This window comes from Exophiala oligosperma (assembly GCF_000835515.1).
Source record: "Exophiala oligosperma strain CBS 72588 unplaced genomic scaffold supercont1.3, whole genome shotgun sequence".
Classification (NCBI taxonomy): domain Eukaryota; kingdom Fungi; phylum Ascomycota; class Eurotiomycetes; order Chaetothyriales; family Herpotrichiellaceae; genus Exophiala; species Exophiala oligosperma.
Window position 1 is genome coordinate 2,832,659 of NW_015622820.1, and position 22,532 is coordinate 2,855,190.

At 50.8% G+C, this 22,532-nt stretch overlaps 4 protein-coding genes and 1 non-coding gene across 5 annotated transcripts; 2 read left to right on the plus strand and 3 right to left on the minus strand.

Moving 5' to 3' along the window:
• Nucleotides 1-140: 140 nt before the first annotated feature.
• On the minus strand, nt 141-7,652 carry PV06_03778 (uncharacterized protein). Its single transcript, XM_016404593.1, has 3 exons — nt 7,119-7,652; nt 882-6,894; nt 141-830 (listed from the first exon to the last, which is right to left on the minus strand). The coding sequence occupies exons 2-3, from the start codon at nt 6,798-6,800 to the stop codon at nt 651-653; spliced, it is 6,099 nt and encodes a 2,032-aa protein (XP_016265598.1). The 5' UTR covers nt 6,801-6,894; nt 7,119-7,652; the 3' UTR covers nt 141-650.
• A 774-nt stretch (nt 7,653-8,426) lies between these two features.
• PV06_03779 (uncharacterized protein) lies at nt 8,427-12,381 on the minus strand. The gene is made up of 2 exons (XM_016404594.1): nt 10,765-12,381; nt 8,427-10,714 (listed from the first exon to the last, which is right to left on the minus strand). The coding sequence occupies exons 1-2, from the start codon at nt 11,575-11,577 to the stop codon at nt 8,528-8,530; spliced, it is 3,000 nt and encodes a 999-aa protein (XP_016265599.1). The 5' UTR covers nt 11,578-12,381; the 3' UTR covers nt 8,427-8,527.
• Nucleotides 12,382-13,037: 656 nt separating this feature from the next.
• PV06_03780 (uncharacterized protein) lies at nt 13,038-14,849 on the plus strand. The gene has a single exon (XM_016404595.1). The coding sequence runs from the start codon at nt 13,167-13,169 to the stop codon at nt 14,514-14,516; it is 1,350 nt and encodes a 449-aa protein (XP_016265600.1). The 5' UTR covers nt 13,038-13,166; the 3' UTR covers nt 14,517-14,849.
• A 3,312-nt stretch (nt 14,850-18,161) lies between these two features.
• On the minus strand, nt 18,162-18,286 carry PV06_03781. Its single transcript has one exon. It is a non-coding gene; the product is annotated as a tRNA-His (tRNA).
• A 331-nt stretch (nt 18,287-18,617) lies between these two features.
• On the plus strand, nt 18,618-20,074 carry PV06_03782 (uncharacterized protein; the record flags this gene model as incomplete). Its single annotated transcript, XM_016404596.1, has 1 exon — nt 18,618-20,074. The coding sequence occupies exon 1, from the start codon at nt 18,986-18,988 to the stop codon at nt 20,072-20,074; it is 1,089 nt and encodes a 362-aa protein (XP_016265601.1). The 5' UTR covers nt 18,618-18,985.
• Between the last annotated feature and the right edge of the window lie 2,458 nt (nt 20,075-22,532).

The following is a 22,532-nucleotide window of genomic DNA, read 5'->3' on the forward strand; positions in this document are numbered from 1 at the left end:
TTCAGGAAATAGACGGACGGGCAATCTTCTTTTTTGATTCCTTCGACTAAACGTCCTTGTCTATCACGGTCAGTACGATATGATATATATGATCAACTTTAGGTCCTGAAAGGGAGGGATCCTCAGTGTGGTTACGACTTATATCAATCATCATTCAAAACCTCATCATTCGCTTTGTTAGGTAGACTTAATACAAAACAATGTTGTTCGTAAGCAATGGCTCCTCCTCTTCGGCATGTAATAATTCGCCAAAGTGCCTATGTTGTGCTTGACTCGATAAAATTCCATGTACCGTTGAAGACATATGTGCAGCAAAATGATACCAAAGAATAACGATGCTGATTGCTTTCAGAGGCATTCACTTCTCATGACGACGTCCTTGTGCATTTCCTCTGGCCCCTGGATGTCCCTGGAGACTCGATAACGCCGGTCCGGTAACCATATCATCCCAAATTATACCTGTTCGTGAAATCCAATCGTAAATCAAAATCCTAGACCATGGGTTATACCATGTATTCCAACTCTTTGAATGATCCTCGTAATGCTGTGTCCTAAAATTAAGTTGCTAATAATTATGAAGAATGTTCGTCCTCGCAAAGACGCTGCTCCAGAAATCCGATTGTCAACTGACGAAGCAAACGAATCTCCCATCATTCGGAATCTGTTTCCGTGTCTGGAGTCGCGATCTCATCTACACTTGCTTTTGCGTCATTGAGCATGGCAGTGACTTCTTTCAAAATGTCGGCGATGGGTTTGGCCTGATCAACAAGCGCGACTCCTTTTTTGAAGGGCTGTAACATGTGTCGAAGTTGGAGAGTTGTCGCACATGCCTGTGTAATTGGTCAGCACCCGCTACACATAATAATCAATATCAGACTTACCTCTACTCGGGTGACTTGGTGTTCGAGCAGATTGATCATGAAGCCGTCCGTTTGTACACCACCTCGTTCTTTCATTCTTGTAAGAAGACTGAGTTCCGGCTTGTGTAATCCAGCTGCACGCTCTGGAGCTTCGAGACAGCTGCATAGCATCTCCAACCGGAGTGCGATATCCCAGAGCTTCCACACCTCGTCAAGTTCTAGGTCTTTGAGCTGGGAATCTTTACCAAGAGCACCCGGTTGTCCCTGCTCTTCACCCGCAACAGGTGCATCTCCCCCAAGCTGGACTTTACTCTCCGCGCCAGGCGGAATGGACAAGCGGCCTGCGAGGGAGTGTGGGTACATCAGATACAAGAATTCGGGATTTTCGAGACCCTTGAGCTTCTTTTCTCCAAGGTCCTTGACTTCAAAACCTTGGCTGCTGAGCTGGCGCAGTTCGCGGCGGATCTGACTTGCTAGTGGATCGTCATTTACGGTATCATCAGACCCAACGGAATCACGTCGGTCATCATCGGCGTATGCCTCAAGTGTTCTCTGAACCTCGGTGATGAAGTCACTGCTCACAGCAATCTGTCCACCGTCGGCAACTGCGGATACTCGGGCAGCTTTGTTGACCATGGGACCGAAATAGTCCATTCTTCGTGTGATCGGGTCGAGGTCGCATACCGGTTGTCCCCAATGAATTCCCATTCTCACCGAGAGACCACGATATATTACGTTTTGGTCAGAGTCGGCCTTCTCCTGACAATGGACGGTCTCCAAGATTTCTTGAGGCCAGGGTAGCTCCAAGAGGTGACTTTGGCAGCTGAAACACCAAAGCAACGCCGATGTGACGGTCGGGAAACTGACCATGAAAGCGTCGCCTTCGGTTTTGACCTCATAACCACCAATGATTCGAAGCTGCCGACGCATTAACTCATTATGCATCATGATCGCCGATCTCATCGGCACAGGTAGAATTTCCCACAAAGCAGTCGAGTTCTTGATATCAGTGAAGACAATTGCAACTTCACCAACGGGCGGTTGTGGTTCTTCCAATCGAGCAAGACGAGAATCGCCCACGAGGGTTTCTCCCTTTCGTCTCGCTTTTCGCGAAGGGAAGATAGCACCTTCATCCAGGCCCATTTCTTTCGCCATGGATAGGCTCGTGCCACGGAACCGGTGATTGCCTTTCTTTCTAAGATCGGAAATACCAAGCACCATGACCATGATCTTGTCTCTTGCGCCGAAAGACATGGCAAGGTCCCGCAGCTTTTGAGCAGCGAGCATCAAATCATTCTTTTCTGCTCGAGTTGCATCGACTGCAACGTCTACCGTGACATAATCCCAGAACTCCTTGGTGGCCATCACAATTAGCTCGTCGGCGTCGTTAACCTGGCACTTGAAGGTGTGGGGCGCAGCGACGACGGATGGCATGTGGCTGTAATAACCAAAGGCTCTGCTGACCTCCAGTGTCTCGTTCAGTTTTCCTTGACGCGAGACATAGCCTCCAGCCTCCCGGATCCTCTCCCGCTCACTAGGTTCCGCCGGGTCATGCTTTCTGGTCAATTCTCGATGCTGGCCGTTAGACTGTATGAGAATTGCTTCAATATCACCGACATTAGCAACATGAATTTCCTGGCCACTGATATACAGAACCGTAGCGACACCCCCAGAGCTCAGATCGTCAGGCCCGAGGATGTTTGCCACTGTTGAACCACGGTGTCCATTAATCAGCCTATGTTCTTTGGTATCGTAGTTGCTGCTGGCGAAATTAGCCATATCTTTGTTGATCGCTAGGAATGTCCGTCGAAGAGCGTCAATTGGTGTGTCATTCGCTGCTTCAGCCCTTTTGATTTCGTCATAAAAGACTGATGCAAAATTCTCATGTAGATACTTCGCAACCCTAGAACCCCCAATTGACATGGTCTGTCCATCAAACATACCGATTAAGATTTCCCCATCGTGGCCTCGGAAGTTGGGTTTGAGAAGGTCCAGCGTTGAAAGATGCTCATTCTTACCGAGCGTATCTGCCATTCCGTACATCAAAGTCCCAACCAAAGAGGCAGACGTTCGAACGCGGCGATCTTCATTATCATCCGGTATGGTGTTTGTGAGCAACGTAACATCCATGAGGCCCAGTATACGCAGATATTTTAGCGTGTTGAAACTTGTAAGGTCAGTTTCTTCGCTGTCGCGATTCATGGCATTGAACTGTGACTGATTTTGATGTGCAGCCGGCTTGATTTCCAGGCGTTTGTTGGCCGAGAAATTTAAATACTTCAGGTTTGTATTTCTGTTCCAATTCCAATCATATGGCCAATTCGAGACGTTGTACTTGAGAGAATTGCTGCCAACATCCAGTGTAGAGAGCTTGTGAACATTACAAAGTTCAGCCGGCAACACCTGGAAGCGATTTGCATTCAAATGAAGCACTCTCAAATTGCTGCCATCTTCAAGGTCATCCGACGGTAATGAAGTGAGTTGATTTCCCGAGAGGTACAACTCGCTCATTTGTGGCCAACGGCGCAGCACACCTTGCGGGAAGTCATCGAGTTCGTTGTATGATAGATTAAGAACCCGGAGTTCCGGCAGAAGTGCCAGCTCCCGGAAGACATCATCCTCAAGGCGGTTGTCTGCCATATAGAGATATCGCAGAGATCCCGCAAAGGTGTTCTGGAATCTGGCCTGCGAAATATTGGAGTCCTTTCGCGTTGAGGTGTTGTTCATGGAATACTCAGATGTGTTGGTTCTGGAAACGACCGATCCCTTACGATAATTCGGAATCGAGGCGACTGAGTTCTTTCGACCACTACCGCCCGGGGAACTTCCCAGGCTCATCATACCAGCGGAAGCTTGACTGGGTCGTCGAGCCTGGAAGTCCTCAAGCTTGCCCAAATCTTCAAAACTTGGAGAAGTGGATATGCCTGGAGTTGTGGCTGGAGTGTTCTTCTCAAGTTCGCTTGGTGGCGGTGCAGCATTTTGTTTGGGAAAGATTTCGAGAACATTGGAAGAGAGGTTGAGAGTCTCCAGTCTCCGGCAATACCATATTTCTGGTGGCAGACTCTTGACATTACATTCTCTCAGATTCAAGAACTTCAGCTCCAAAAGACTTCCTATCGAGGGCGGGACAATGTTCAAGGGGTTTTTGGCCATGCTCAGAAATTCTAGCTTCGACAAGCGCCCAATTTGAGATGACATGTTTGAAAGATGGTTCTTGTCGAGGTTCAACTTTTGTAGATTTGGCATGAAGCCAAACATGCTTTCCTTGAACTCGACGAGTTTTGCGGAGGCGATATTAAGGCTCATCAGCGTCGGAACTGGTTGATCAAGTTCAAAAGACGTGACAGGGCAGTGGTCAACGACCAGAACGCGAAGTTTAGGAAAAGACCCTTTGAAGGTAGTGATGTTGTTGTGGCCAACCAAAATTTGTTCCAAGTTGGGAAGTCTGGTGAGATTGTCAATGTTCGTGATGCCATTGAAGCGGGCATCAATCTCCTTCAGGCTTGTCAAGCCTGCAAAGCTCTCATTGAAAGGGCCTTTCAGATCGTTGTTTGTCACCCACAACCGCTCCAAGGTCGTCAACTGAGAGATTTTGGGTAAAGAGGATAGCTTGTTGAAACTTATATCGAGATCAACCAGAGATTTTAGGCTGCAAATATGTTCAGGGAAAGTAGTAAAATTGTTAGATGACAGGTTGAGGCTGCGAAGTTGCCGGAAAGCCGAGAACGAGGGAGGGAGCTGAGAAAGTCTGTTGTTTGCCAATTTGAGGCTCACAAGTGCAGCGAGTCTGTGCAGCTCAGCTTGATCCAATTGTTCGAAACGATTGTTGGAAACATCCAGCACAGTCAAGCGGCTCGCCCAGGCCAGACTTGGCGGGAGTCTCCATGCTTCGTTGCCAGTAAATTTGATCTCTCGAAGATTGATACAAGCTGTTACGAAATCCTTGGGCACTTTCAGGGCGAGGTTGCGGGAGAGATTAATTGAGATGATCTCGGAAGCCTTGGTATAAAGGATAATTGGTATAGTGACCAGCGACTTCGCTTGCAGGTCGACATGGCTGAACTTTTGCATTTTATTAAAGGTCGGATCGTTATCAAGACCACTGCCAAAGCCCGTCTGCTTCTCGTGGCTGAAGGTGAAACGGATAAGATAGCTGTTGTCTTCTCGGCCCACGTCTTCAATCCGGTCGCGCTCTGTGTAACCCGCAAGTTGCAGGAGTTTCTTTTGCATAGCTACAGGCCGTTCCCCTGTGCCCAGTTGCCGAGAAAGTTGGTGCTTGCGCATCAGTAGATGATAGTTTTCTATAGAATCGTGTAGGACAGACTTCTTCGCAAGTGACTGTAGAACCTCACCGACGGTAGCGTTGATGGACATGGACAGGGTCGCAAATGTGCCATCAGACCTGAAAACTCGCATGAAGTATGACAGGCCATCCTCTTCCTGGATAGCAGGCAAACCATCATCGTTGGCTTCTGGCAAGCTGTCGAGCACCTCATCTTCCTGTCCTTTAACAGCCCAGCTATCAGGTACATCCCAAGCGGGGGCTGATTGCTCTGAAGAGGGAGTGGGAGCAGCTTTGCCCATCCAGACGCCCGATTCTCCGGGGGTCTTGGGTAGTTGAGGTTGAGAAATGATGTCTGACATGTCGTCAAAGTTGGTATCTAGGGTGAAGACGCCAGCTTGCATAGGTGCCTGCTGAGCCTGCGCGCGAGCTTTCTCCGACGTGTCACTTGCGTGACTCATGACACGATGTCTGGTGTGGCGACCAAATCTACTAGTTTTGGATGATGCTGTATAACTCCGATCAAGTTTCGGGGAGGGATCAGGAGCTTTGATGGTAGATGCACTATCAGCAGAGGCGACGCTGGTTTCTCGATCTCTTCTAGGATCAATAATATCCAGGTTTGCGGTACGAGAGGATGGAGTTCTGCTCTTTTTCGGCTCCTCAGGGGGCCTCACAGGTTCAACGTGGCTGCGGCTGGGCTCGGGCTGCGGTGCATGTTTATCCTTATGTCTCGACTTGAGCTTGTGGAATATAGAGCGCTTTTCGGTATGACCAGATCCTTCTTTTCTAGAGGAAGGGCCGGGGCTGGCATTGCGTGTCAACGTAGACGACGAGCTCATGGGTGTACCGTTGTGAGGTGTATTGCGGAAGTAGCTCAAGTTGGTAGTTGACGACTCCCGACTCGTTGCAGGCCTGGCTGGGATTGACGCTGAGGCTTGTTGACCTTTCGGAGGATCTTCTTTGCTCCGGGTATGACGATGGAGGAGACCACGGCGATGAGAGGAAGATGTAGAATTGGGCTGGAGTGAGTCTGACTGTTGCTCCTGCCTTATTGGCGCAGATCCGAAATTGGAAACATCCTCGAAATTCTGATATGCCCACGGAGTAACGTCGCTGGAAGGAGGAGGTGCTGGAGTTTTTGGTCGCTCCTCGACATTGTTCTGTGTTTGCACAGAGTTGCTCCGCTGAGCAGGCTTCTCCGACGACTGACCTTGTGTATTCGGCTCTTGTAAATTCGCCGTCGAGCCTTTGCGTGAATCCGTCGGATCCTCTCCAAAAAACCCCTTCAAACTCTTGTGGTACCGTCCATTTGCAGCGCTTCCTCTAGACCCGGTACTGCTGACTGTCGTAGCACTGGCAACAGATGGCCGTCTTGCATCGCCGTCATAGTCCAAATCAGAGGCATTTGTCCTTGCGGTTTCCGGTCGAGCTGGGAACCCTTGGATATCTCGACTGGGTTGATCATTAAAGAACGACTGATTGAACGGCCGGCTGCCTGCGATCTGTGCTTGGGGGTCTCGTTCCCACGGTGCTATCTCGTCCTCTTCGTTGGGAGGTCGGCTCATCCAAGGCGCGATTTCGGCATCTTTGGTGTACTGACCCTGCTGTTGTTGCCTCGACGACCCAGAAGTTCCATTGTTGCCGAAGATTGGCATCTTGGCCAGCACAGCCTCGTCGACGGAGCTCAAGGGTGGAGAAATCGCTTGGTGGCAGGACGAGGTAGAGGGAAAAGGTGACGGCTTGTCGAGTCTGCGCCAAAAGTCAGTAACAACTCATTCGAATCTCACATCTTGCAAAGAGCCAGCCCTCAGCATTTCCCTCAGACTGACAGCAAAACGGCAAATACTGAGTCTTTGAGTGATTGACAACTAGAGAATCAGATTGATGTTGTCCATTTCGACCGAGTGAGTGTCAGGGTAACGATGCGCAACATAATTGCTTGATCACGATGACTGGGTCGAGACTTGCCATACCTTTAAATCTTAACAGCACTTGTGATTGCTCTTTCAACACTTTGTCTTATTCCTGTCCTCCTCAACTCATCATGACACCCGAGCCAGTTGATTGTCGCGTCTGCGCTTCGTGTCACAATAACCATACTCCAGCACACACCTAACCAGCTGGATCGAGTCAGGTATTGAGACCGCTACCTTCACTGAGAGCCCGCAGGCCGATTGTGACCGGAAGTGTTCACACTGGCTTCCCAGTTTCTCAAAGTATTTTTCGGGATGGCTTCTCGAACATTGCGAGCGGTGCGGGAGAGGGATCTCAACGACAGACAGGCGTCAAACTGTCTCAGACGATTTCGTGGGACTTTAGGAGCTCGAACCGAGGTATTATTGTGGATGAGTAGCAGGCAGGGGCCAAAATGCGTCGACGACCACTTGAGTTTGAGTCGAGGGCATTCGAAGAACAGTCAAGTTGGTTGTTCATCGAGCAGCCTGCGCACACACGCACGCACACACATATGGACTGTGGAGATGATGGACTACAAAAGTGAGTGTCACGGTCTGGAGCGATCATTGGGTCAAAAGCGGGAGACTCGAGGGCGCGGCCCAGAGGTTGGCCAAAAGTCAGTGGACGAGCTCGCAGCCGACGAAAGTTGAGAATGACTGGCTACAGTGGCCGTAGCGGTCGGGTGTGGGCGTAATCATTAGCCCCATCATGCTGTTCGCTTTTGGCCGGTCAAGCCATGTCCCCCGCTTTTGCGCCCGGTGGGTTATACCCTACATTTAGGTGCACAGTAGGTACCTAAGTACCTATCGGCTCCGTACTAATGAAGACTGCCCACGCCTAAACAGGTCCCTGGAGGCGGGCGACCAGCCCATCTCCCGCCCTACGGTTAAAGTAACCTTAGTCATAACAGCAACTCACTGACCACTCACTGCGACCTGCGCCGCATCTTGTACTCCGTAGGCGGCGACGACAAGCCAATTTGCCTCGCCAGGGTCCAACCACGGGTCAGGACGAGACTCTCACTCTGACAGGTCTCTGATGGTTTGATTTTTATTTTCTGACATCCGTGGCGATCGGAACGTGTTACCCGATCTGTGAGAGAACTTCGGACGTAGTTTCTTACGGCAACATATACGGTTACGAGGTACAGGAAGCCTCGAATTTGTTTCATCGATGTCGAATCTCAGAATCCCGAGACAGTCTCTCGACGGCGAAGCACTGCATCGAAACAACCGAAGTCTCCTTTTGCTGATCCGTGGAAAATTCCAGTAATGATCATTAAAATCAGCAAACAACAATGAATTTATACGAAGTACTTAATGGTTAGGTAGGTCTCTATTATACTACACTGATAGTGCAAAGGTATATATCATAACATCTCCAAGGTCTCTCAAAACAGAAGGAAATACTACAAAAGCATGTGTCCTTAGGCCAACGAATTCCCTTTTCTCTTTTTCCGCTTCATGTTCCCTTTGAACCAGGGCACCTCCTTGCCTCCTGCTGCTGTTGCAGCAAGCATGTCAGGTGCTCGAGCAACGGCCTCAGAACTCGGTCGAGGTTTGATGGCAGGAGGAGCCTCGACCGTCGGTTGGCTGGTTGTGATCGACAGGCTGGGTCGTTCAACGCCTGCGGGACCACCGCCGCTGAAGAATGTCTTCCAACCACTCTTGCTCCCAAGGGTGCTTTTCTTTCTCTGCTTACGCTCACCCTCGAATTGCCCGGCACTTGCAAAATCCGGGTTGACCATTGGTCGGCCACCGGGCCCCGGAGGCGGTCGTGCTTGCGCCGGTGGCCCCAGGGATCGCGAAGACCGGTGCGACCACCGCTGTGCTGAATTCGTCGATGCCCAGGAATTAGACCTGGCGTGGATGGGCGAACCCGGGGGCGTGTGGGACACTGTCTTAATAATGTCGGCAACAGCCATGAGCCTGAGAGTCGAGGCAGAATTGTCCGTACCATGACCTGATCTGTTGTCCTTGACCTGTACAGGCACGATTTTCCCGTCTCTCTTCGCCAGCTCCAACTTCAAAGGGCGAATCGGTTCCTGGCCATCCGCCTCGTCAAAGTCCATTGGCTTCATCCCTGGTCTGAGTGTCATCTTACTAGGGAGCTTGAAGAAGTCGTCTAAATTGTGGATGCTGGCTCGGGGGACTTCTTTCTCAGGGTTCGTCACAGTTGCAGTTGGCCTCGGAGGGAGTCTGAAAGTTCGCTGCGGTGCTTCCAGCTCAGCAGGGCCAAACTCTTTATGGGCAGTTGGACCATGGGATACTGGGACTGGAGCCTCCAGTTCAGCCACAAATTGTCTCTGTGTGGTTTCTGTCTTTTTGGGTGAATCTGCTGCTGGGACCACCTGTACACCACCAGCTTTTTCCACCTCATTTCTTGTCGTCTGTGCCATCTTCGTATTGACATCGGCTTGATCTGCTATATCAGAGGTTTCAGTGACGGTTTGGGCATCGGCCTTGTTAGCGGGTGATTCCTCTTTCGAAGATGTAGTATCTACAGCCTTCTGCCCGGCGGCAGCGAACGTCTCTTCTTCGGCAGAGGCCGGCTGAACCGAGACAGTCACAACACAGGTATTGACAAGCAATATAGGGTCCGAAGTTGACCTTGTCCTGTTGGTTGCGCCTTCTGGCAACTCAGGGCCGGGTTCACCCAAACTTGAGGGCTGGGACTGTGAAAGTTTCCGGGCCTCTGATGCTGCAGTGCTCTCTTCTCGTGGCGATTCGGTGGGCAGCTCTGATGGAGGGGTGGCCATTGCCATTACAGCTGAATGTGAAGTGAAGGCCGGGTTTGGAGTCGATGAGCGGCGCGTTCCTGAGGCTGATACCACGATCGACCCAAGGGTTGAAGATCTCGTGACTCGTGGAGAGGTCTTGGTAGAATTCATTTCCTTCCGGCTGCTATTATCTGGAGTGACAACTCCAATCGAAGGACTCCTCTCATATGAACTATAGTAATCCGTCTCAGCATGAGACATAGCTGTTGGAGAGCTGACTGCATGCACGGCTGTGCCTTTTGCTGCCATCGATCGCGGTGTTAATAACAAGCCAGACATTGGCCGAGTCTTCAGGAGGTCGCCCAACGCCCTAGGGTAATAGATACTAGATATTCGATGGTCTGAATTATCTTTGGGTTTAAGGCCGAGGGTGATACTCAGACGGTTCTTGATTGACACAGGAGCTTGCCGAAGCACATTCTCAGGAACATCTGCTGGGAGCTCGATCGGGTGGAGGTCACCTGCTTGCTTAAGATACCCATTCAAGCTGCGTTCGATATCGTTATCATTCGCCGCACGGGACTTGTTGGGACCTTTGGAGCTGATCGCAGGAGGGAGGGATTGAAGGTCTTGTTTGGCAGGCCTTTTCGAGGCCGTTGAAGGACGCGATCCAGGCCCGAGAGAGGAATGCGAGGTGGCTCCTCGACTAGAATCGTGGCGACTATCAGGTCGACTTGAAAGTCCAGACATCTGAGTGCTGTGAGATGAGTTCTTCGACCTATGATGACGCCCAGGCTCAATCGGCAACGGCTTCTGGCTAGCGATTGAGCCACCCTGCGAATTGGCATGATTGCTCTTCTGGGCACTAATATGTCTCGATTTTTGAGCTCGTGCCTGCTCGTATTAGCATGTCGCTTGATAGTGTCCACGCGGATCAAACGTACCACCTGATTGCGGCTCACAATGGCTGCTCTACGTTCCATCTCTGCGACGACCTCTGCCAATTTCTTCAACGAACCTGTCAATTTGTTGCCCTGCAGGTGCAATTCGAGAAACGCACGCCGCCAACCCTCTGCATTGCCGAGCATGGCAACAAGAACAGCTTCGTGCTCTGGTGATTCCCTTGTCCAGGCTGAGTTAAGTTTCGTAAGATATTTCTCCAGAACATTTGTAGCATCGAACCCTTTCTGTACGTCTTTGAGCGCATCCTTTGCTGCTCTCTTCGTCCGGCTGATTACATGGTCGATCTTCTCATTTCCGTCCAGAATTGAGGCTCGAAATACACGGTCCTCCAACATACGATCAAAGACCTCTCCGTGGGATAGGGGCAATTTAAGACATCGTATCCGCTCATGGATGTCGCTCTGGGCGAGATCGAAATCTTCCGTCGTCCGCTCTAGAAAGCCGTCGATATCGTCGACGTGAGACTGCAGAATGCGCATGACTTCTTCTTCAGATATAGCCATGTTTTCGGCCAACAAGTGCATCCCGAAGGACATTTGCGCAACCAATTTCCAAAGTGGATGGTATTTTTCTCCTGGTTTCTGCCTCCATCTTCCTGCAATCACTCTTTCGTACCTTGTTCCTTCGAGCAGTATGGTCCTTCTGGCCATGGCATCCATGGGCACTTCTTGATCGGCCTGGTCATCAACCGATTCGACCATTGATTCTTCAAATGGCTTCTGAAGCTGCGGAACCGGATGGGTAGGTGGACGCACGAGCGTCTCGCCGCCATGGTTAGCTTTGTCGATTGACATGTCTCAGATAAGTCTACTTCTGAGATCCTTCCCAGCTGGAACAGGATATCAGGTACAACAAGCTGATGGTGTTCCTGTCCAAACACAGCGTATGGCTTTCCACCTCTTGTTCATCTTTGAAGCAGCACCATTGCTTTTCCCTCGACTGCTGCTGCTGCAGACCTCCAAATGTTCGTAATTCTCGTATCCGTGCTCTTTTCGATGTGCTAGGACGGACCGTTCTTCCAGATGAAGGTGGTGGAGGATGATGGAAGTTCTGCAAAGCCCCTGGGTCGACGTTGGAAGTAGGCTTGCCTCGACAATTCTCTGCGTGTGAGGACTTGAGTATGATCTGCCGCGGGTGGAAACGAAGGAATTCAGAGTTCGCAGTCGCGTCACAAGCCACAAGGGCAATGAGGAGGAGCACGATACAGCAAGGTACGTACAGCACCGCAAGCGAGGCCAAGGGAAATTGACGTGACTCGAGTCAGTAGCAGAGAGCGGGCCGAGATGTGAAGTCGTGCTCGGACTGCAGATCGTTCTTGTACAAACAGTACTCGTATGTCTTGAGATCACAAGCGAACACGGGTCTGGCGAGGAGGTCAAGGCAAGAAGAAAGACGAGGATCAACAACGAGATGCAGATTCGCCAAAGTCATCACTCCGTACTCCGTACATAAGCCATGGAGACACACACCGCGTGGTTCAGGAATCATGCAATAGATTGGCCTCACTAACCCTGAAAGGTTGGTCGAGGGCCATGTTACTAGCATCGTTTCAGACCTCGCGGGGAGAAGGAGGTTTTGGTGAGAGAAGCAAATCAATGGATTGGGCGGTGGATGAGATGGTGAAACGAAGCCTGCATTTGTGTGGCGTCCGGGATACGCTGGGAATCTCCCCGAGAAGAAGCCTCGCTCACATCACCACCGGCCTAGATATTAGTTCTCTGTATGGATACGACTAGTAGGTAGCTTAGGGTCTTTTGTCGGTCGATTCTTTGTATGCCATGTGCTCATCCTATGTTGTTGACACATGTCTGCGATATAAGAGGAGGGCAATTGTCTACCCTTCTGGAACTGGCTTGGGCGTGCACATCATGTAAGTAACCACGAGAGCCTCCTCTCTAATTCCTGCCGACTTATATCATGTACCACCGTTCTCTTCAGTACGGAGCACACTTACAGTCAATGCTGCCCCCAACCCCTGAACTGAAGCTTGACAACCATCGGTAGAGACTCTCCACCGGCATGATCCGCCCCCAACACTAATCAAAGCCCGGCCTATAACACAGCGTCACATTTCTCGCTCCCTTTGATGTGCGGAGCGCTGATGTGCGTGTGGACTTCCGGTCTCGCTTCGCTTCCTCGGAAGATTGCCAGGTAAGACAAACTCTGGACGTCAATCTATGTACGGAGAATCTACTGTACCTTTCCAATATCGTGCCAAGTTGTCTGTTTGTTCAGACAGAATACGCTTGGATTATTTCTCCCGAAGCCTAGCCAGGGTTGTCACCGTATCCTCTTACTCCGTACCACGCCTTGTGAAAATTCCTTGGCTAGCAGAGCCAGGTTCTAGAGAGCCCCCAAGAAATTTTCCAGAATTCCAGGCAGTATGTCTCCCGCCGATTTTCCACTGTCGCCAAAGGACAGCTTGAGGGAGCGCTATCGAGGTCGTACTCTCCATGAAGTTCCAGTGCCTGCCGCTGTCATTGATGTGGCAAAGGTCAGGGCCAATTGTCAGGCCATGCTTGACGCTGTGAAGGAGCATGGACTCAGTTTTCGTGCCCATGTCAAAACCCACAAAACTACAGAAGCCACTCGATTGCAAGTTGGAGAACATTGCGACGACGTGCGCCTTGTTGTGTCAACATTGATCGAAATTGAGCAGCTCATTCCATTGCTTCTGGAGTACAAACAGCGCAAAGCAAAAATCAATGTGCTCTACGGTGTACCGCTAGCCCCGTCTCATGTCGAACGACTTGCCACTATTGCTCGCGAGTTGGGAGAAGGGTCGATTACAGCGATGATCGACGATGAATCTCAATTGGAATCTCTCAAAACTTTTAAGAATCTTGCAGGTTTCCCAGCCTATATATTTATCAAGACCGATTCAGGATCCCATAGGGCCGGGCTCCATCCTGCTTCTCCAGAAATGCAAGAGCTTGTGAAAATGATGAGCCAAGCTGACCAGGATGGACTTCTCCATTTGTTAGGCTTCTATTCACACAATAGCCTCAGTTACGGTAGCTCAAATCCTGATGACGCTATGGACTGGCTGAAGACTGAAATTGATGCCTGCCGAGAGGCCTCGCAAAATTTCAAAAGCAACCACCAGTCACCATTGCTAGTCTCAGTGGGAGCGTCCCCAACTGCACTCAGTCTACAGAACGTCTTACCTTCAAACCCCAGTTCCACCAATTCTGCGAATGCTCTGAAAGAATCCTTGCAGTTGACAAAGTCGAATCTCGAGTTGGAGATTCACGCCGGTGTTTATCCCATCTTCGACATTCAGCAGGTAGCTGCGTCTAGCCGTCATGCAGCTAATGATCCATACGATACGATTGCGGCTTCAGTCATCACTGAGGTATGCTCGTTGTACCCGTCGCGCACCGAGCACCCAGAAGCACTCGTCTCTGCAGGCGTACTTGCTCTTGCTCGAGAGCCTTGTAAAGACTATCGTGGATGGGCTGTTGTCAGCCCTTGGAATATGCCAGCAAACTACAACATCCGCAAGGAGGATCGCCTCATTGTCACACGTGTCAGTCAAGAGCACGGCATAGTAGGTTATGACGCTCAGAACACTACACATCCACTTCCTTTGCAATATGGACAAAAGCTTCGCTTATGGCCGAACCATGCTTGCATCACGCTCGCAATGTTCGGCTGGTATCTAGTGGTCGACTCCAGCAGTGACAATCCAGATATGATCACAGATGTTTGGCTCAGATGGCGAGGTTGGTGAAATGACGATTTTTGCAGCAGACCTTCCAGATCATCTTGGTCCGAGCCAGCAGATAAACATAGCAGGACTCTTTCTGCTTCAGCTCAGGGAATCCAACGAGCTGAAGTCTTTTCCGGGTACTCTTGGTCCACGAAATCCACAAAGCTTCTTCGAAATGCAACTTAGACTTCCTTTTCGAGCACGATGTCGAAACTCAACGCCGTCTAAAGCTGACTTAAAATTGGTCCCAGCAAAAGTTTTAGAACTCGCCCGATACTTAAATACATCGAGCTCCAACTCCTTCCAATCCTTGTCCATTTATCAGCGGAACCACGCATCATCTCCAAAATTGACGACTGGAACTCTGTTAACTTGTGTCCGATGCGCACATACTTGCAATAGGTCCCGGATCCAGGCACTATTACAACAACCGAGTGCGCATTCCACATGTTCACAAAGCCCTCGAACGATTATCAGTGTTCAAATTGGCCTCGACCACGATGAAAAGCTTTCTCACGTAACCACCTCTTACGCTCGTCGGAATAGCTCAATACAAGTCATCCTGTTGTTTCTGCGACCTTTGCCTTCTCCGCGAAGGGCCCGTTCCAATCAACGTCTACATTTTGAAATGGTGCTAGCCTTTGTGCCAGTATGTTCTACCCACCACACTTCTACCCCAAGGCTATAGTGTAAGACAGGTCGCATTCCGATTTTCCAAGATCCCTAACGCTGAAGAAGCCGTCCAGCTGAATTATGCCTCCTGCAATCATGCGTACCTCGTGGATAGATGGCCTTCCATGGACGATGTCGCGACCAAGCGATTCATGGTGAGGCTGAACCTCTTTACACAGACAATCGCTATGTGTGCTTCAACGCTCCACACGATGATCCAGGATCAGTGTCTCTTCGCCCCTCAGCGCCTATACATCTCGTCGCCTGAGCGCCCTGCTGTACTCAATCGCCGTTATGGTGTTAACGCTTCGCCATTCTTCAAAACATATTTCTTCTCTTCCTCCTCCGCCAACTTTCTCTCTTTCTTTTTCTTTCTCCCCAGCGTGAAAATAAGACGGTCAAAGCAACAGAATTCTTTTTTCATCTCTTGCAAAACCAGACGGAAGATTTTTTCATCGTGACAAGTCATCTCTATCAAAGTCCAGGACCGTGGCCAGATCTTTGTTTTTCCACTGATCTCACGAACCTTCTCTGACATAGACGACTTTTCACCGCCCTGTTTTTACCCTCCAACTTCAATCACCGCGTTATCATACCGCCTCACCGCGTTGATCGGAATTACTTTCTTCCCTCCTTAATTCACGCCAGACCCTTACTCACCACCTATTTTTCGCCAAGCGGTCATAGAAAGTGAACTGGTCATCATGGCTGAAGATATCCCTCATTCCGATTTCTCTCTTCCTGATCCCTCAGTCACTCGATACCTTGTTCCATTTCCTGAAGACGTTCAAAAGCAACAACGAGAAGAAGAAGCACAGGCCGCTGTTCTTCGTGGACTTGTCATATCAAACTCTCAAGACTCTCCTCTCTTCTCTGACCAGTCGACGTCCTCAAAATCGAACATTGAACTCCTCCGCCCGAGTGGTGTCCCAGTCCAGTGTAACGAGAAAGTCAAACTTTCCGAGATACAGACTGTTACCCTTACACTCAACATTTACCACTCAAACGACATCGAGAACAACATTTTCAAGACTACTCCAGCGACTTTCCCCCTGCCAATCTCTTCTCTCACATATTCCGACCTCCTGGACCAAGTCCGTTCCGACGTCCCTTCTCTCGAAAGCTCCCCTCAATACCTATCAGCCGCAAGAATGTCCACCCAAGTTGGAATCATTAATTATGCGGTGGCGGCCGCCATCCCCGCCGTCCTCAACGAGCTCTTGGGACAGAACACAGTCTCTCTCAAACACGCCCGCGAAGCCTATTGGACCGGGGCGTCCCACATCATGGCATCATATCGATGCTACCACGGCACCGAGCAATTGGTGCGCGTGCACCTGTTTGAGGCGGGGTTGGTGGCTGCCATTGGGGGCACCACTGGGGTCAGTGCCCTACAACGGGCGAATCTGGAGGTGTTGAAGACCTCGTTGACAATGGACGAGGACGTCCACGATAGAATGTGGGCGAGGTTGGCGGGCTTGAGGGACGCGGCGGTTGCCAATGGCAGGTGGCCCGTCGCCCCTCAAGCCCTGGTCAACGATTGCATCAGGGTGGTCGCGTCTCGCCGACAGACGGTCCGATTCCTTGATGAGAGCGCGCGGCGAGCCCGCATCGCGGGAGATGGCAACCTCGAGGCCTTGCTGCGGGCGGCGGCATTGTCTCTCCAGAATCTCCCGGTTGCGGCGCCCGTCGTTGCTGTTGCCCCTGCCCCCGCCGCCGCCCAGGTGCCGGCCCCCGCTGGTGCGCCGCAGCTGGGCACTGACTACCTCCACCACCTTGACGGGAGGGTGGAGGCCTGGCAGTGCTTGGTCTGCCCGCACCATCGGGGTATCGAGCACAAGACGTCGCTGCAGCGACACTTCAGACGGACTCACAACTGGCCTGGATTGTACTAGTTCTGGGGGCGACGGTCGGTAGGGGTAGAAAGATGGAGGGTTGGAGGGGTGGAGGGGGGAAGATGGAGGGTGTTGAGGAGGGAGACTGGGGAGATGGGAGACGGAGGTGATGGTGGCGGTTGTGTTGAGGTGTGTTGTCTCCTGTGGTGGTGTTTGCCGGGCGGTGCTGGGGGTCTCTGCCTGTGCTGTTGTTGTGTGATTTGGATTATGTGTGAGCGTGGGCGTTTGGGGCCTTGGTTGGTTTTTCTTGCTTTCTTGTTTTTTGTTTTTTGTTTTTGGCGACGGTAGGCATGAGTACTATGCTCGTCGCGCAGCCTTAAGCTGCAGAAAGCCTGTAGAGCTTTCAATAAAATCCCCCAAAAAAAGAACCCAAGTTTCCTTTGTTCCGTGACATTGTGTAGTCGATGCCCAGAATTAATGTTGATTGGCCGTGAAATCGAGGAGGTACAGCCTCGCGCAGCCTTGCCTTACAACGAATTTAATTCCACCGCGAAACTTGGGAAGCAGCTATAGCAGAACTTGACTACTAGGAGATAATCATGGGTGTGGAAGGTAAGTACAGACGAGGAGGTATGCTTGAGTGACTCCTATCTAGATCTGACCAGTTGAACTCATTAGGGTATTGCGAAGAGATCAAAAAATACTCTACCCTCAACCTTGGCCGGCGTCACTTGACGAAAATACGATGAAGAGACGGGAAATACACGGATTGTTATCACCAAGGTGACAATGGAAGCGCAAGGTACCCAACATATCGACTCTGCCAGGATGCAAGTGTGAGATGGCAAGAGATGGCATTCCTAGCAACCGACCCGTCACCTCAAGGTATCCGATCGGATATTTATTTACGCCACGATCTTCTATGGCACGGACATCACGCTAAACGGTACATTTTTCAGCAATCTCAAGACGTCCCAAACTGCGAAATCTCTCATCGCGACCAATATCGCAACCTGAGCGGGCGGCTGCAAACGGTGTATGTGAGGGCGAAGAGAAAAGCAGTTGGTGCTGGATACAGACACAAATACCGCTCCCATATGTCCGAACATGACTGGAGCAAAAACACAAAAAAAAAGCCATTGGGGAAGAAAAGAAACATTGCCGGTGCTTGGGTTCGAACCAAGGTCTCTTCGGTTCTTGCATTTGACTCATCTCTTGCACTGGAAGAGTGAAGTGACAAAGCCAGACCACAACGAAACGTGCTCACCACTGCACTACACCGGCCATGAAGCAATGCTTTTTCACAAGATTTTGCCGGGTATGATATATCAACTAGTTTTGAAGTAGGTTACTATTGAACATGACTCACCTGTAGATCTGCGTCAGTGGATGATGCGAATCAGGCGGTCGAAAAGGGACACCTGCACTGACACGGAATTTCAGGGCGGCAAAATCAAACACTCCTTCTCCTGGACTTGGAGCGTGGCAAGTCACGAAGAGACTATCGACACGGGCTGCAGCATGAGTTCGGCAAGGTGCATGCCCCAAACAAGACTGGGACTGAATATGAAAATTGAAAACACCAGCAAGAGGAGGAAGAACGATGCTTTTAGGCCTCGACGCCCCTTTCAAGATCACATCCTCTTGCTGGGCAGAAAATGAGAATCGCCAGGGTCAACTTCGGCACAGCCTCAATCTCCTGCCCCTTGGACAGCGACTCGCCCCAATCATCTCCTTGACATTGATCATGGACTTCGTCACCCGAACCCTGGTCGACAATCAGGCTCATAAGGCCCGAATGGAATATTTCGTCCGTACGAGTCTCTAGGCGATTGCTGCCTGGAGTTGTACCCTTGCTGTGACTACCCTTCTTCAAGCATCACACCGCCATTCCAGTACATGCATCGCTTTCACATCTCGAAAGAGCATCATTAGAGTGCTTGATTTGCACTCCAACGGGGTTACTCTTACCTGTCCTCAAAAATGACAATCATCTCAACACCAAGCCTTGACCCTCCCTTTACAAAGGAAAATGCAATCCCATTCCCACCAAGGTCCGACTCACCATACAGCACCAACATACTCAAAAGTAATCAACCGGAATCACCTGCAACACATACGTTGAGTGCAAGACTTCCCGCCACCTACCACAGCCACGAAGATCTAAGTAGTAACGTTCGCCTCAAACGAGTCAACCCAGCCGTCGCGGGTTCTGTGTACGAATATCTCCAAAACTCACTTGACGTGAGCCGACTCAATGAGATCGAGAGTCTGTTATGGACCGTAGGTCTTCCCAAGATTGCTCGCCCACTCCACCGCCAACTCAGTAAAGGTCGCACCATTGTCCTCACCGAGCAGGCAGACTGTCATCTGGTCTGGCACGATACTAAGATCCTGATCAAACCACTTCCCGAGATTCTCCTGGACCATCAAGCATGGGAAATCTACCTCAACGAATCGAACCAGACACGTCGAGCAGCCTGCGGTTTCTTGCTCTCGTATCTCTGGCTGATCAGCGAACAGAGCGACTTCCAGATCGCCAAAGCCCACAACTTACTTCCGGCCTTTGTCGATTGGGTTGCCTGGACCGACTTTGCCTCGTCAGTCTACGATCACCTCCACGACACCGATACTGGAATTGTTAAAGTTCCAGTGAGTCCGAGGTACTGGTACGGCGAGCTGCGTCTGAGCCGGCTCAACAAGATCTGTCGGTTCTTCGTCGCCCTTCCGCGTGGAGACTTCAAGACGCTCTTGTTCGGCTACACGTACACTTACACAACTTACCAGAGCTTCTTCGAACGGAACACAGCATGGCTCGTCAGTCTGGTCGTGTACATCGGTGTCGTTCTCACGGCGATGCAGGTTGGACTTACAACCACCCAGCTCCGTGATGACTCGAGGTTCAACTTGGCGTGCTATATTTTTACCGTGTTTTCAATCTTGTCCCCGCTGATCGTACTCGGCGGTGGTGTGTTGACGCTCCTTGTGCTCTTTCTGTTTCATGCAAAGTACGCGATACGGAGGCACAGAGAACATACGGTAGAATGTCGAAGGTTGCAAAAAGAATCATAAACGAAACAATATAACAACAAATGCTATAATCCAAATCCAAATCCAAATCCGACTCGAATTGTTAACCATGTCAAAAGCTGTACATCCACCGCTCAACTACGCCGAGACCAACGCCTAGATTGACCTATATATGACCATCAAACGCCCTTGCTGTTCCATCAGTCCATTCCTTCCACTTTTCAAACATGATGCATCAAACGTCTTTGCTAATCCATCTCTCCTCTCTCTTTGATCATGTCAACATGACCCATCAACAACCTCGGTGTGACGATTGCCAACATCGACCTGAGATTGACTGAGATACACAAACACGCCCGCCGTCCTTTCGACCCATCCAACCTGAGCCTCTCTCCACACGAGGTAAGCGTGAGTACTCACCGGCCCATCATGATGGGTTGGGTCGCCGCTGGCGGGCCCATTGGCATACCGGGGGTGTACATCCACGGAGCGGGCGCCCCTCCGTGACCACCGGCGTGGTGCGCGTGCCTCTGCACGGCCTGTTGCACCACCCCCTCGATGAAGCGATGATGGGCGGCGTGGACGTGATTCTGCTGTTGTAGAGTCATTTGTTGGCTGTAGTCTCCCTGCATCGCTGCCTCGAGCATCTGGAACTGTCTGGCGACGATCTCCTCGGTGGGCGGCAGGTCCAACAACTTTTGGAACTCGGTCTTGACGTTCTGGGCGAACCAACCGTGGTCGGCGGCCCGGTGGGAGTTGAGGATTTCCTTCGCAAACAACTTCAACAGGGTTTGACAGTTGTGGTAGACGCTGTAGTTGCCGAGTTGTCGTGCGACGGTGGCGAACCTATCGTCCACCTCTGCCTTGGAGTGAGAGGTCCAACCGATCAGGCAAATGTAATAACCTTCCGCGTAAGGCCTGCCGTCTTGTTCGATGTACTCTTGGCGCATCTCCATCATTTCTTTCTCCTTGTCCCAGGCCGCCGGTGTACAAATGTACTGAGACGTCGACAGGACCGTCTTTGCAATCTTCTCCAGGGTCGTCATGTCCGACGGCAACCTCAGTTCGTACTTTGTGTGGTGGGTGTAGACCACCCAGTGGCGCAGGTTGCCGTTCTTGACCCAACGAGAAAACCACACCGGTGTCCCCTTTGTGGTGTCCTCCTCCTGGTCGCGTCGGAGGTCGTTTTCCTTCTTCATGCTCCTGCGCTTCTTGGCTTCAAAGGCTCGTGGGTTGTGGATCCATCCCCCGACCCATCTCGTCCCAAAGCCACGAGGCCCGAAGAAACATCTGTGGATGATGATGATGACAAAACAGGCGCCCACCACGGCCAGGATTATAGCAACCACGACGCCTTTGGACAACATGATGTATGGACTTTCTATCTCTGTGTCTCTCTCTCTCTCTCTCTCTCTCTTTCTCTCTTTTATGAACTGGTGTGTCGGTGAGTTGCTAAAGTATCACTTGTTTTTGGGTTTTGAAGAGTACTTTTACTTGTTTTCACCCCCCCCTTTTTCCTTTCAGAAAAAAAAAGAAGGATTAAACAGTGTTTTGGTTTCTCGGTACCAAAAAAAGGCTTGATGTGAATGTCGCAACTTGAAACAGAACGCAATGAAAAAAACTTCCAAACACTACGAGTTTGCAAGAAGAGAGGCAGAAAAAAAAAGAAGAGGATGCAGAATTTAGATGGGTATTACCTTGTGGTCATTCGAGAATATATACACCCTGTGGTACTCCGTACGGTATGTTGATATCCAGACATACAAAAAGGATAGGTCCGCCGCAGGATAAGACGCTCGTTCAGCATTTTTGCAAAGGGGGAACATTGCATGCAGGGGGGCTGGCGGCTGTGTCTGTATCAATTCGCTTCCCATGGGCGGGGGGGCTTGGTGACCAGGTGTGTAGTGTTAAAACATACCAATACTCTGTTTTAAAATACCTTGCAAAGGTGGTCAAGACTTTTTTACCTGAGCCAATCCCCTCACGGTCAGCGTATAATAGTGCGGTAAGGAGGACGACTGGAGGTACGGAGGTAGGTACGGTGCGGTCCTTTTGTTTTGGAGGGGGGGTGGAGGCTGGTGGCCATGAGGCGTTACATGGGGAGAGAAGGGTGTGTTTTGGGAGAGGGCCCAGACCATAATACAATTTGGGGGGGGGGGGGGGGGGGGGGGGGGGGGGGGGGGGGGTGGAGGGAGATACATAAACGGCATTGTATGCCAATGAATCCAAGGCTAGCGAATACTCTACTCCAACCCCTGTCGGGAATTGGCCAAGGACATGACTTGGCAAATGCTTGAACTGAACATCTTCAAATCTTCATCATTTTTACATACTTCCCAGTCCTGTCAGTGGCCTCAACCGCTACCCACCGAACAGTGTCGACAGGAAAAACCATGAAAATTCCTAGCCTTCACACCGCCGGAGATATTTACGGCACCCCCCCCCGACATGGTGAATTGGTCCCCCAAAAACTAAATTTAGAAATACCACACACGTCTGT

Coding starts and splice junctions, on each gene's coding strand:
- PV06_03779 (XM_016404594.1), bottom strand. CDS start 11,577: ATGTCAATCGACAAAGCTAACCATGGCGGCGAGACGCTCGTGCGTCCA. Junction 10,715..10,764: donor TTGTGAGCCGCAATCAGGTG/GTACGTTTGATC, acceptor TAATACGAGCAG/GCACGAGCTCAAAAATCGAG.
- PV06_03780 (XM_016404595.1), top strand. CDS start 13,167: ATGTCTCCCGCCGATTTTCCACTGTCGCCAAAGGACAGCTTGAGGGAG.
- PV06_03778 (XM_016404593.1), bottom strand. CDS start 6,800: ATGCCAATCTTCGGCAACAATGGAACTTCTGGGTCGTCGAGGCAACAA. Junction 831..881: donor ACCAAGTCACCCGAGTAGAG/GTAAGTCTGATA, acceptor CCAATTACACAG/GCATGTGCGACAACTCTCCA.